Source organism: Mandrillus leucophaeus, unplaced genomic scaffold, assembly GCF_000951045.1.
Source record: "Mandrillus leucophaeus isolate KB7577 unplaced genomic scaffold, Mleu.le_1.0 Scaffold217, whole genome shotgun sequence".
Taxonomy (NCBI): domain Eukaryota; kingdom Metazoa; phylum Chordata; class Mammalia; order Primates; family Cercopithecidae; genus Mandrillus; species Mandrillus leucophaeus.
In genome coordinates this window covers 2,587,331-2,601,911 of record NW_012102221.1, presented here as the reverse complement: position 1 = coordinate 2,601,911, position 14,581 = coordinate 2,587,331, and the positions used below count along the sequence as shown (strand labels likewise).

General features: G+C 42.3%; 1 protein-coding gene across 1 annotated transcript in view; it reads left to right on the top strand.

Annotated features, from left to right (window-relative positions):
• Positions 1-917: 917 nt before the first annotated feature.
• Positions 918-14,581, top strand: part of LOC105540250 (cytochrome P450 4V2) — an 18,922-nt gene continuing 5,258 nt past the window's right edge. Inside the window, exons 1-8 of the mRNA XM_011980787.1 lie at positions 918-933; positions 2,301-2,413; positions 3,802-3,887; positions 4,734-4,924; positions 5,326-5,395; positions 6,749-6,875; positions 8,922-9,107; positions 11,915-12,017. Of these exons, the coding sequence (XP_011836177.1) occupies positions 918-933; positions 2,301-2,413; positions 3,802-3,887; positions 4,734-4,924; positions 5,326-5,395; positions 6,749-6,875; positions 8,922-9,107; positions 11,915-12,017 (892 nt within the window). The remainder of the gene's footprint in view (positions 934-2,300; positions 2,414-3,801; positions 3,888-4,733; positions 4,925-5,325; positions 5,396-6,748; positions 6,876-8,921; positions 9,108-11,914; positions 12,018-14,581) is intronic.

Here is a 14,581-nt window from a genome sequence, read left to right as displayed (position 1 = left end):
CCCACCTCCCTGCTGCTCAGCTCTCCAAGCCCTGCCTTTCCTCCTGCCCTGGCTTGGGAAGCCTTAGGAACAGAAGCTCCCTGGGAGCGCAAAGCGCTTGTGAACTGGCCAACGCCTTAACGCTGGGAGCCGCGCTCCTCTCGCTCCCACTTTGGAAAATAAGAGACTGGAGATTCATTGGAGGCTTCCTCCCAGCATCACAAGACTTGACCGCTGCTTCAGTTCCCGCTTGACCTTCATATTTTAGCCCTCTAAAGGAGGTTGCAAATAACAGTTAAGAAACTGTGATTTAAAGGAGGTTACGAATAACTGTTAAGAAACTGTGATTTAAAGGAGGTTACAAATAACAGTTCAGAAACTGTGACTTAAAGGAGGTTACGTAATGATAGTTCAGAAACTGACGGCAGGGCCATCCGGCAGACTTCTTTGGAGGGTTTCAAACTCCTTGTTTATTAAAGAGTGAATTTTTTAATTAAAATCATGTTTTGAAACAGAGATGAACATTTTATTGATGGGAAAAAAATCACTTGAAGTTGGAAAGCTCTCAAAAGTACCTGGTATTTACAGCTCCCCGTCAGGGAGGGTGAACTCGATCTCAGTGCTTCATTTTCATCAGGGGTTAAGTTGAGGTACCCAGAACTGAAAAGATTTGCCCAAAATGACATATTTTAAAATGGGCCCCGACCAGAACCCAGTTCCCTCTGGGTTTATTTGTCAGTAATTGTTCTACAGGCTGAACGTTAACTAACTCCAAAGCTTGAAGGACTTTTTCTCATTTTCACTTGTTTTCTGTAATAAAAATAACGCTGCCATTTCAGCTTCACAAGATGAGGCCTCATGGAAGAGTGTTTACCAGAATATTAAAAATATTTTGACAGAAAAGAATCAAGCGAACTCTTTGCCAACCAAATATCATCATGACTGATGTAACAAGTAATCCAGTCCAGATATGAAAATCACACTGTTAAAAATCATCTCAGTTAATTTTAAAAGCAGAGCTAACCACACCTTTTGTCCTAAGGCTTTACGGTATTAAAAAATAATTGTACAAAAATATAGGGGAATAATATATTTAAGTCTCATCATATTCTGTTGGGGATTCCAGTAATTAAAATCTCTGGTGAATAAGACCTGTTTCAAAACAATCTGTGAGCTGACTGGGCTATTTAAAGTAATTCTCCTTGCAGTCACTTTCAGAGTGAAGACAATGGCAAATACTGTCTTTTACGAAGGGACTTTTTATTCCACCAACCAGTTCTGGATTTTGGCGTCAGGAAAACCACTGTTCAGTTTCCAACAGTATATCCAAGTTGTTTGAGAAATTATTTAAAACTCTTTAACTTAGAGGGTTTTTCCCCCCTTTACTTGTTAAAGTGACTATATTACAGAGTTACTTTAAGGATTAAATTTATTGCTTGCAAAGTTGCTAGATCACTGTCTAGAAGTTGGTTAGAATTGACAACTAAGTTCTTTAGTTGTCAATCAAGCATTTATTGAGGCCCTGCTTTGTGCCCAGTGTTGACCTCAACAAAGTTGGGGATACCAGAATATTCTAAGATATAGTCGTTGTTCTCAAGAATCCTGTCTTTCGTGTACAAGAGGTGTTGCCTTTCGTTTCGTGGCTAATGTCCAAACGCTGGCCTCAGCCATTTCACCTTGAAGATTGCAGTTGGCTTCCAACTGGCCTCTAGACTCTAATCTAGCATTTTCCAGTCCATTATGACAATGTCTGCCTTCCCCAGCTACTCCCAACTGTGGGCCCTGCTGCCTTAGAATCACAGATTGAGACTCCCCTGTCCCCTCTGGTAGACCGGACCAGGGCAGGCAGTATGTTAGCACGACTCAGGATGATTGACACTGGTGATCTGACCCAGCTCCTTTCATACCAGTTTTACAGCTGCTTCATCTGAGAGACATTTGGAAGTAGCATAGTGTGTGGGGAAGTTCTGGAGTCTCGGTGCAAGCCAGGTTCCACCGTTTACTAGCTCTGTGATATTAGGCAGTCGTTAGAAAGAATGCGCATTCTGGGACATCAAAACCTAATAATTATTATTCTCTAATAGCTAACATGCATTATGTATGTTTATTTGCTGTGGCAAATACTATTTTGAAAAAAACTTTAGACTTACAGAAAAGTTGCAATATTACAGACAGTTCACACATGCTCTCTACCTGGCTTCCTCTACAGTAACACATTACCTAATTAGTATATTTATCAAAATGAGAAAACAAATATTTGTCCAATACTGGTCACAACATTCTCATCTTGATTGAATTAAAAATTTGATGTTTTTCCCCAGAATTTTTTCAGCAGATCATTGAGTACACAGAGGAATACCGCCACATGCCACTCCTGAAGCTCTGGGTCGGGCCGGTGCCCATGGTGGCCCTTTATAATGCAGAAAATGTGGAGGTGGGTACGTGTGAATACGATCATTATTGCACTGTGTATCTTACAGTGTGAGAATCTCATCAGAATCAATATAATGCATCCTTACATTTCAACCATTTCAGTGCAAAAAACATTCCATTAAGTATTTTAGACTATATAGGTGCAATTTAATGTTTTTCAGATGTAGCCTGAATCCTGGGAGATTAACACCCTCCAGATATAAGTGCACAACTGCTCTCAGGTCCCGTTATATTTATTCTTTTTTTGAAAGGATATCATTTTTTTAGAAACATAAATAAATTATTCCACAAGGCGAGCACTTGTTATCCACCAGATACCATTTTAAGACTTCAAAAATATATGACTAATAAAATATGTTTTCCTCAAGTTGCTCAGGTCTCATATTATATCAGTGATAAACTTATTATTCTAAATTTCAAAGACAAGGTAAATTTGATATTTATGGGATAAATATTACAAACCCATGCTATTGAAATTAGTCCTCCGAAAAACTGTAGTCTTTTTAGTAGTTGAAAGGTCTGGGGAAATCATCTTGTAGTATGGTGAGAAAAGGATTTGGGTGAGGAAACAAAGATGGGGTAAACAGACCGTTGACCAAAATTAAAGGCCAAATTTCCTAGGAAGTAGTGCCAGGACACGTCTTTCTAATTATGGTGAAAATGTTGGAGTTTCTCATGCTTCTCCAGAATCCTGGCTCAGAGAAGAGAGCGAGAAGGGCAGACAGGATTTCAGCCACTGTTGGCCTAGTGTTAATAGAAGTTGGTGTGGTGGATGCAGATGGAGAGCTGTCCAGAGTAGGGGACTCGAGCAAGAAGCCTGGTGAGCACTCTGTGCTCAGCCCTAGACCCCATCCCTCCTCCCACCTCACGTGAACTCCTGGTGGTCCGATCACACTCATGGCTTCCCGTGCTGCCTCTATGCTGGGGACACTCAAACAGGCATCTCCAGCTCAGCCCTTATCTTAGCTGTCTCATTTGCTTTCAGACCACAGCAACCTGAATGCCTCAAAGTCAACATCGCCTGAAAATACACCCATGATTTCCATCTCCCCAGATGTGCTCACCCTCCAGATTTGCCTCCTCCCCACCTCACTTTCCACCTCCCCCCATTAGATAACTCCACTTGGTCCCTGGTTTATGGCAGGAACTAGAGAATTGTCTGGGTCTTTCTTTCTCCCAAATGCATTGAGTCCCCAAGACTGAATGCTAGTTTTATGTTCAAAACTCTAATTGAAAGTCTTTGAGGCACAGGACTGAAAATGAACCACGGAGAAAATAAATGTTGCGAATGTCCTAAAAACTAGCTGTATTCTAGCCAGGTATTCCTGTAATTACAGGAAGGCTGTTTGATGTCTGTATGTCTCTAAAATATGTTTTTCTCTTCCTAAGGTAATTTTAACTAGTTCAAAGCAAATTGACAAATCCTCTATGTACAAGTTTTTAGAACCATGGCTTGGCCTAGGACTTCTTACAAGGTATGCCAGTGTACCTTTGTAAAGCTGTCTATAGAAACGGTTACTTCTACCTGCAACTTGTGACTTCAGGAATTGACACCGGGTAGCTTTTTTCTGTAGCAGGACTGTGCTGTCAGGAGGAGAAAGGCTGGAAAGGAAGGTCCAGCTGGCAGCTGCCCTTTGCCCGCCAAGAGGCCAAGAGTCGAGGTGAACGGTTATCTCCAGCTGTGGTGTTCAGTAGTGACTATCGCCAGTGTTCAGGAAGACTCAGAAGTTCCTGATGGATGGGACTGGGCAGGATGGAGGACACAGTAAAGCAAGGAGTGTCTGGAGCAGGGAAATCTTGAAAACCCAATCAAAAAGATAGCCCCAGAGAAGTACAGTGAGCTGGTATCTAGAAACAGGGTTCCATCCTCTGAGAGAGGTCCCCACAAGGGCAAGGCAGGAGCCTAGTAGGGACTTTGGAGAAGTGGAGCAGGGGAGACATCAAGGTAGAACCATGGAGAGTGAGGATCATCTGAGGACTAAGGTATTGATGGCAGGAGAAAAAAAATTTTGTTAAAAACTTGGAACTCAGAAATTGAGAAAAATTCTTAAATTTTTCAATTTTATGAATGCTATTTTAAACATTAATATTATGGAACAATGTCCAAAATATTCATATTTTGTAACTATAGATGAATATCTTATAGATATGTGTATATCTTTGTCATTCTGCCAAAAGCATTTGAGAACCTGTAGATGAAGGTGTTTCAGGAGAATTTTGTTGACTTGCTATATTTATGCTTTAATCGTTTTAGATGTTACTTTTCTCTCTCTATATATATATATATGTGTATTTTTTGTAACCACATATTTTATTTCTAGTACTGGAAACAAATGGCGCTCCAGGAGAAAGATGTTAACACCCACTTTCCATTTTACCATTCTGGAAGATTTCTTAGATATCATGAATGAACAAGCAAATATATTGGTTAAGAAACTTGAAAAACATGTTAACCAAGAAGCATTTAACTGCTTTGTTTACATCACTCTTTGTGCCTTAGATATCATCTGTGGTGAGTCTCATCGATCTGTTTCTAAATTTATGGCATAAAGAGAAAATGGCCCAAATAGGAAATCACGCTCCACCGGGAAGGCAAATGGGGGGACTGGAAAGGGTGGTGGGCCCTTCAGAGCGGTTCTCCTGCCATGTTAGCCTTCTGAGGAGCAGCAGCCACGCCCAGGGCTGTGAGCAGGGCAGGCACGGAGCAACTGCCCAGGCAGCAAAGGGAAGGAAGAACAGGAACAGAGAGTAGAAGTGGCCGGTACAAGAGAAGGGGGTAAAGGGAGGAAGGAGAATTCTGAAAAATACAAGGACAAAGCAGGATGTACGTCTTTAGTGTCTGCCACTGCAAAATAAACACAAGATAACTAATGTGCATGAATTGAATGGTTGCTTCTCACCCATATTTTATAGAAACAGCCATGGGGAAGAATATTGGTGCTCAAAGTAATGATGATTCCGAGTATGTCCGTGCAGTTTATAGGTAAATGGAGTCCTTTCAGTTATTTCAAAAATTATTGATTTGGACTTTAAAAATGATCGCTAACAATTTCTGTGTTGTATCTTTTTATGGTTTCAAAATTAACCATTAAACTAGAAGTTAACCTCATCATGTAAGCATGTGTTAAGCAGTAGAGTAAAGGTTATATAAATTATGGCACATCTAGATTATGCAGTAATTTAAAATGATCATTCTCTAACATTGGGATTACATTATATTGTACATGATGATGCTTACATTGTGATGCTGAGAAAAGAAAGATATAAACAGTTTTCTGCTCTATGATAATTGTTATATTTAAAAATTATTCAAAGAAAACTAGCAGATACTATAAGCAAATGTTAGCCGTGGTTCTCATTGTCTCGTGTATGTGTTTCTTATTCTTGTGCTTTCCTTTTGTTGTTATTCTTCTTTCTCATATTTTCTGCACCCAGTAGGTTTGTTTTAGTCATCGAAACAGTCAATTTTACTCTAAAATTGCTTGCAATTATTCACCTGTTAAGAGGCAGGGCAAGGACTTGAGGAAGTACAGAGACGTGCACTGAGCTGAGTACATCTAAGTCTCTTGCTCATTTCACTTCATTTTAACCAACATTTATTAAGCATCTGCGATCTTCCAATCACTGCACAGGGTACTGACTCGTTTTGTAGTAGTACACAAAACAGAATAACACAGGAGTCAGGCATCGGACAGAGAAATTCATGAATTGTAATAACTGCTCAGAAAGAGAAGATCAAATTGATATCGGAGAGGAGAACCAGAAAGTATCCTACAGAGTGAGAGGCCAGCAAAGGTCTTTCTGAAGAACCGGCGTCTCAGCTGGTCCTGCAGGAGCTCACGTAGGGGTCTTTCTGCTCTATGGCTGGACATGAAAGGGAGGGGCCAGAACAGCCAAGTGACAGCTGGGTACTTCGAGAGCCCTCGCTGGTAGAAGAGGGCAGCCAGTTGTCTTCTGTCCCTCCAGAGGAGCGGTCAAACCAATGATGGACCTTAACAGGAGGCCGATTTCATCTCAGCCCCTGGTACAGAGGCCCTAGGCAGAGTGGAAAACTCGCCCTGGAGAAACAGAAGCAGAGGCCAGATGGCTATCTAGTAAGAATGTTTTATAATGGATTCTCCATTCCTTTAAAGAACCCATTATTTTCTGAGGCTTCATGGGATGCATAAGAGCCCGTACCTTCACTGTTGAGCGTAAAGCATGGAGCTCTTAGTAGCCTCTGAGACAGTCATCGTCATTTCCACGATTGCCTTCATCAAGGCTAGGTACCAAAGAAGGGCTCAAGAAATACACCTTTCTGATACAACAGCTGATATATTTTTTTTCCCATCTACAGAATGAGTGAGATGATATTTCGAAGAATAAAGATGCCGTGGCTTTGGCTTGACCTCTGGTACCTTATGTTTAAAGAGGGATGGGAACACAAAAAGAGCCTTAAGATCCTACATGCTTTTACCAACAATGTAAGTCCCTGACTTTTAAAATTGTGGTAAAATAGACAAAACATAAAATTTTCCCTTACAGCCATTTTAACTGTACAGTTTGGTGGTATTAAGTGCATTCACCATGTTGTGCAACCATCCCCACCATCCATTTCCAGAACTTTTGGTAAGTCCATGATGTCGATGTTTTGTTAACATACTCGCTGTAGGACTATTGAGCCTATATCTCAGAAAATAAAAGTTGAATAATAATAGAAAAAATTATTTAGCATATTTATACTTAAATTATGTATTCGACAAATATTAATTAAGTGCTCGCTAAGTGCCAAACACCATACCAAAAGTTGGAAATTTAGTAATGAGTAGGACATGTGTATACGGTCCCTACCTGAAAGGAAGTTATTCTAGTAAGAGAGGTGATCTATCAACACATAATTACAACATGTGATATGAGCTATGAACACTTATTAACAAACGGGGTGCTGTGTAAAAGAATAAAGAAACAAATATCTGTGTATAGGAGTTTTCTGGAAAATGTTTGGATTCGGCAGTCATTTTCAAAGGCAGGGGGCATTGATAGCAGTATCTTAACGTGGAAAACATTAAAATTAACTAGATATTAGTATTTTATTTCCAATTCAAAAATAACCAGAAGATAGTGATGTTGTTTTGAATATAGGGTGTCAATCTTTGTGTTAATAATGTGTTTTGAAAAAGCAAGATTTAATTGAAAATATACATCAAATTATCATTTCAGTGTATTGAATAAACAGCCTATATAAATATGTCCTTTCTTTGCTGTAAATTTTGGTTAAAATCTATTGGAATTACGTCCTTGTGGTGAAGTATATACCCCATCGCAAGAGAGCAAATGATAAATGAATCAGTAGACGCTCCGTGAATGCAGTGTTGGCTGAGCTGGCCACAGTGCAGTGTGATCACCTGGTTATAGGAGAATAGCCAGCAGGTTATATTTCATAGTTAAATTTTTCCTGAAATTTTGTGCATTCATATTTAATAGCAATAATTAAATGAATTCCTGACTGAATGGACAATATTATTCATTTAATAAACATTGAGAATTGCCTACTGAGGCCTGGGCTGTAGGAATTCCACCAAGAATAAAAGAAGACATGGTGTTTTGCCCTCAAAGAGCCTAGAATCTATTTAGGCCACTTAGTAGCAGGTTTGGTCAATTACCTGGTAGGAAAAGAAGGCTGAAATGTACAACCAAATTAAGCGTATGGGCCTTCATTCTTTTATCCATTCAAGAAATATCTAGTGAGTATTTTTTAAATGCCAAGCCGTACTCTATATATCAATGAACAAAGACATGCACAAGCATGGCAGAGTTTGAGTTGGAAGAGAAAGAGGCGAAGTAATAAGTATAACATAAGTATAATATCACATATAATAATAAGCATATTAGAAGTATCACATAATGTCAGGTGGCAAGGGAAATGGAGAAAAATAAAGCAGTGTTAGGAAGCGTCGTAATGCTAGGGACGGGGTGGCAAGGATGAGGGAGGTCTCTCTGATCGTGTGACAGTGAGCAGAGATCTGGAAGAAGGGAAGGGGCAGCCATGCAGGCCTCTGAGGAAAGCATTTCAGACAGCAGGAATTGCAAGCATAGAGGGTGAATTCACTAATCTACTTGCTGTTTCTTTTCTCCCCTACAACATGTAATTAAGTCTATAATGAGAGTATTGTATAATGACTGCATTCACTCCACCACTTAAACTTTTTCTCATTAGCACGATCAAATCTCTAGGGTACTATCTAGTAGACTATGATTCTATTCTTGTGTTGAAAAGACGGCAAAAATAGCACTTGAAAATTAGGAATTTGCGTGACATTACATTTGTTTTTAAAAGTTTCACCAAATAATCCCCAAAATATTAATGAGGCTTTACTGTGTTTTCACAAGAGCCTATGTTGTCGAAATGTTGAAATAGAAAGGCTTGGAAAAAATAAATGAAAGAAACTAGCATATTTTATAAGAAAATGTGTTACTAGTGTGCATCCAAGTTCAAACAGAAGCATGTGATTATCATTCAAATCGTACAGGTTATCGCTGAACGGGCCAATGAAATGAACGTGGATGAAGACTGTAGAGGTGATGGCAGGGACTCCGCCCCCTCCAAAAATAAACGCAGGGCCTTTCTTGACTTGCTTTTAAGTGTGACTGACGACGAAGGGAACAGGCTAAGTCACGAAGATATTCGAGAAGAAGTTGACACCTTCATGTTTGAGGTATTGCATATTGTTATGTTCAGATATCATTAAACACATTTCAGTTATTGTTAGAATCTGTAGCATTATTTTTTAAAACTTAATCAAATTTTAAAGTCGTTTACTGTAACTGAGGAAGATTCATTATATTTTAACTAGAAATTACAAAATTTAAGAAACTGATGAACTGAGCTTCCTTCTTCAGAAAACGATTTTGACTAGTGCTGGGCACAGCAGTAGAGGCATTTGCTTTCCCTCAAGAAAAGCTAAGACTTGTCAGAGTTTTCCCAAGCGGAAGAGCAGCCAGAGATTGTTGCTCTCAGTTCTCCACGTGGCTTCAGATTTCTTGCCAACCCCCGAGACCCGCAAGTCCCCTTCCTCACCACCTCCTTTCTGAGGTTCCAGCAGATGAGCGCTTCGCTACTGCCATGAGCTGCTCTCCCGAAAGAGGACGGTGAGAGCCCTCCCACAGAGAATCAGCCAGTTCATGATTCTGAAGAGACCTCTGATCTCAAATTCATACATATATATGAAGTGCTTTTTACAAAGATAGCTTAAACATTAAATACTACAAAGAGAGACTTTCTCTTTATGTGGATTGCAAAATAGATAAAGCATGGTGTTTAGAAGCCATGTAGTAATATCCTCCACGTGGAGCAGAGTGAAAGGCACCTGAGTTGTTTTTTATTTTTTTGAGACGGAGTCTCGCTCTGTCGCCCAGGCTGGAGTGCAGTGGCCGGATCTCAGCTCTCTGCAAGCTCCGCCTCCCGGGTTCCCGCCATTCTCCTGCCTCAGCCTCCCGAGGAGCTGGGACCACAGGCGCCGCCACCACGCCCGGCTAGTTTTTTGTATTTTTACTAGAGACGGGGTTTCACCGTGTTAGCCAGGATGGTCTCGATCTCCTGACCTCCTGATCCGCCCCCCTCGGCCTCCCAAAGTGCTAGGATTCCAGGCGTGACCCACTGCGCCCGGCCAGGCACCTGAGTTTTTAATGGCTCTGCCTGCCACCCACGTGTTAGCTGCTCTGCGGCAGCCTCTGGCAGCAGTGCCAAGCGTGTGCACTCTGGTGTGAGGCTCCACGACACGGTAGAAAAAACTGTGTGAAGGGTCTTTAGATCCGAGTTCCAGTTCAGGCTCTGTGCTGATGAGCCAAATAAGATAGTTCTGCTCATTCCAGAGCGCTTTCACAATTTTCCTATGTGTAAAGAGAGAGATAGGCTACATTAGCAGTTTTAAACTTTTTAAAGCAGAAAACTTCACTGAAAATAAATCTGAAGCAGAAAATGGACGTGTAAATTAGCTGAAAAGTAGACAGGTGTTAAGCGTGTGGGCTCTAAGACCACATCCCAGCTAACGTGCTGGAACCATAACCTCAAGCACCTCACCCAGCCGTTCTGGGCCTGAATATTCTTATTTTAATAGCACAAGCCTTATGGAATAGTTATGATGATTAGATTTGTAAAGGTGCCCTGAGAATCGTGATTGGCCCATAAGAAGTATGCAGCACATACCAGGTGTCATTTGATGTTGAAGTGGAGAGACCTTCTCACATCTTCACCTTGCCCATGTACACACATGTGCACACACACATGCATACACTCATGTACACCCATGCACACACATGCACACGTCTACACACACACACACATGCTCATGCACATACACACACATGCACAGACACATGTATATACCCACAAACACATATTCACATATACACACATACACAAATGCATGCACACACCTACATACACTCATGCACATACACACATACATGCACACACATACACAAACGTGTATATCCACATGCACACACACGTGTATACAAACACACACAAATATACACACACACCCAGATACTCATGCACATACACATGCATGCACACACATATATACCCACATGCACACATGCATGCATACACATACATGCACACACCACCCCACACACGTGCACACATTCATGTACATTTATGCAAATAATCACACATACAAAAACACACGTACAGACCTACATACACACATGCACATAGACACATACACATACATAGATGCACATATAAATACACATGCACACAGATGCACAAAGCCATGTACACTCGTGTATACATAAACACAAATGCACACACAAGCACATGTACAGAGCCACGTACACACATGCATATATGCACACACCCCCATACACACATGTACACACACGTGCACACACACATCCATCTCCTACCAGGAACCTCTCAATCTCACGAAAACAACCAGAACCAGACTAATGATTTCTCTTCCAACTCTAACATTCCCTAACATTCTAATTCTTTTCTTCTTTGCATTGAAAGGGAGGCATAGCCGGTGTGAGTGTGATACTGTGGCCTCCTCCACAGGCTGGTCAATTTTTAATGCAGAGGATATGACGTAGAACCACACCTCTACCCCCCCGGTGCCCGCCATCAACAGGCAAGGCCCACCTGACAGATGGGGGAAGGCAGAGAAGTACAGACCTGACAAGCAGGCTCATGAAAATCAGACTTCGTTCTATTCACAAAGGCCCAGCTCGCCTAGCGCCCGTGCAACGCCCCCTTTGTTAACACAGCACAGGCACGTCCCACCAGTGCGCACCACCGTGCGGCGCAGAACTGTCATCTCTAGGCATGAACCTCCGCTTTTCAGGGACTGTTTCCTTGTTTATCACTGAGGTAAGGTGCTGCACGGAATTCATTTCTTATGTTCTGCAGTCACAGTGCAGCCATCAAATCTGGAGACAATTCAAAAGAGGTTTCTGGTCACTCCCGATGATCGCAGTGTAACTCTGCTTTTTAAGCTACTGTTTTCTCCATTTGTAGGGCCACGACACAACTGCAGCTGCAATGAACTGGTCCTTATACCTGTTGGGGTCTAACCCAGAAGTCCAGAAAAAAGTGGACCATGAACTGGATGACGTGTTTGGTATGTCTGGCCCCTTCCCTGGTTATATTGTGGTACTAAGTCCCCTGCAGAGATGTCACTGTGTTGTAAACACAGCGTAATGAGCAGGGAGGCTCCCCCGCCTCGTCCATTCACCCAAGGCCTCTGCCAGTCGCCTGGCCAGTGACCGTACTGGGCCGGATGCTGGGGTGCACAGATGCGTGCTGCCGTCCTCAAGGGTCTTACTGCTTCCCAGGCAAAACAGACACCTACGTGAAGCTTTGAGTCATGGGCTGTGCTTTTGAATGAAGGTGCTCTTTGGGAGAAAGGAGGAGCTGGTGAAACTATCCAGAAGGGTACAGGAAAGCTGTTTCACAGATTGCATCTCGCCACAAAGGAGAGAAAAGATGGATTAAGCTACCAGGAGATACATTTCTATTATACAGCAAGCAACCGGAGGAAAAGTCCTGCCAGTAGGATGTGCAGGGTCCCAGCCTTGCCGTTTTGCTCCCTGCCCCTTACCGTCTTGGCTTTTGTTCTCTTGATTGGCGTTCCGAGCATTACATTCATCTTCAAGGCAGGAAGATGGGGTGGGGGTGCCAGGTGTCTTGGTGTCCTGTGGCTGCTGTGATAAATCCACAGACGGGGAGGTTCACAGCAGCGACGTCTGTTCCCTCACAGTTCTGGACACCGGAGTCAAAGATCAGTGTCACTGAGCCCACATGACCGTGTGGGCAGCGCTGAGCTCCTCCTCGCCTCTTCAGCTTCCGGTGGCTGCCAGCGTTTCTTGGCTGACAGCTGCATCGCTGGCATCTCTGCCAGTCTCTGCATTGCCTTCTCTTTTCTCTGCGTGTGTGTGCGCACACACGTGTATGCGTGTGTGGTGTGTGTGTGCATGTGTGTGTGCTTGTGTGTCTTTCTCTCACAAACATACTTGTGACATACTTGTGATGGCGTTCAGGGCCCACCTGGATCATTGCCCCACTGTAAGATCTTTAATTTAATCAAATCTGCCAAGAATTCTCTTCTTCCAAATAGGGTAACATTTACAGATTGCAGGGATTAAGACCTGATATTTTGGGGCCCATTATCAGCCTGCCACAAAGGGGCTTCCATCAATTTTATCCTTTTTGAAAATCACATGTCACATGGCCCCCAATAGCTGCAAGGCGAAAAGGAATAAAGTTGAGTTAGCCGAGCAGCCAGTGGTATCTGATGCAGTTTTATAGCGAGAAGAGGGGAAGGAAAACTACAGGTGGCGAGAGAAGGCGTTCTAGAAAGAGAGGAAGCAGATGAGCAACAGCACAGAAATGGAAAGGGTTCTGGTCTGGAGGGCAATAGTGGAGAGTGAGAGACCGTGAGAACTCATCTCTCATTCCCTGGGAGGTGAGGATGGAAAAGCAGTTTTGTGTGCAGATTGTGCCGGGACTGGAATTTCATATTAAGAGGCAAGCTTTTGTTTTGCAGAATGGACACCTTCTAAACCTTTTGGCAACATTTTTGTCATCATTTTATTTTTTTTACACTGATTTTAGTTTTGCTTAGATTGCCTTGAGTGGGTAAATTTAGTCTTCTAAAAGCTCACAAGTTCCTTTGGAATAGGCTCCAATCTTTGTATCCCGTACAATGTTTAGTTCATTGCCAGTTTCACAAAGGTTTTTGGTCCTGCAGAATCAGTGACACAGTCATCATTACTAGAATCTTTGCTCCGTGCTTCTCGTGTTTTCTGCTTATTGTGCCTCACTTTTTCTTCAACCCCCAATCCTAGTTCTACAATTTTTGAGTAACTAGGCTGGGCATGGTGGCTCACACCTGTAATCCCAGTGCTTCAGGAGGCTGAGGCGGGTGGATCACAAGGTCAGCAGATCGAGACCATCCTGGCTAACACGGTGAAACCCTGTCTCTACTAAAAATACGAAAAACTAGCCAGGCGTGGTGGCGGGCACCTGAAGTCCAGGCTACTCGGGAGGCTGAGGCAGGAGAATGGCGTGAACCCGGGAGGTGGAGCTTGCAGTGAGCCGAGATTGCGCTACTGCACTCCAGTCTGGGCGACAGAGCGAGACTCCATCTCAAAAAAAAAAAAAAGAAAATTTTTTTTGAGCAACTAATCTTTGTGTAGTGAGTTGCAAGTATTAATTCCTTATGTTATTTTTTTACTGAGGTAAATGTCACATAATGTAAAATCTGCCATTTAAAAATGTACATTTCAGTGGCATTTAGTACCTTCACCGTGTTGTACAACAGTTACGTCTACCTAATTCCAGAACATTTTCAGCACCTCGAAAGGAAACCTGGTGCGATTAAGCAGTCCCTCTTGATTCCTCCTTCCCCCGGCCCTGACAGCCTCTGATTTACTTTCTGTCTCTGCGGATTTACCTATTCTGAGTACTACTTATACATGGATTCGTACAATATGTGACCTTTAGTGTCTATTCATTTTACTTGGCATATTGCCTCATCTTATTTTGATTATGCATAGTGTTAGAAATTCTGCTTTAGCTGTGGGTATTTGGCATCTGGTGCATTGATCTACATGTTCTTCTTTGATGGGTGTTTGATGGGTATTTAGCATCCAGTACCCTGATCCACGTGTTCTTCTTTGATGG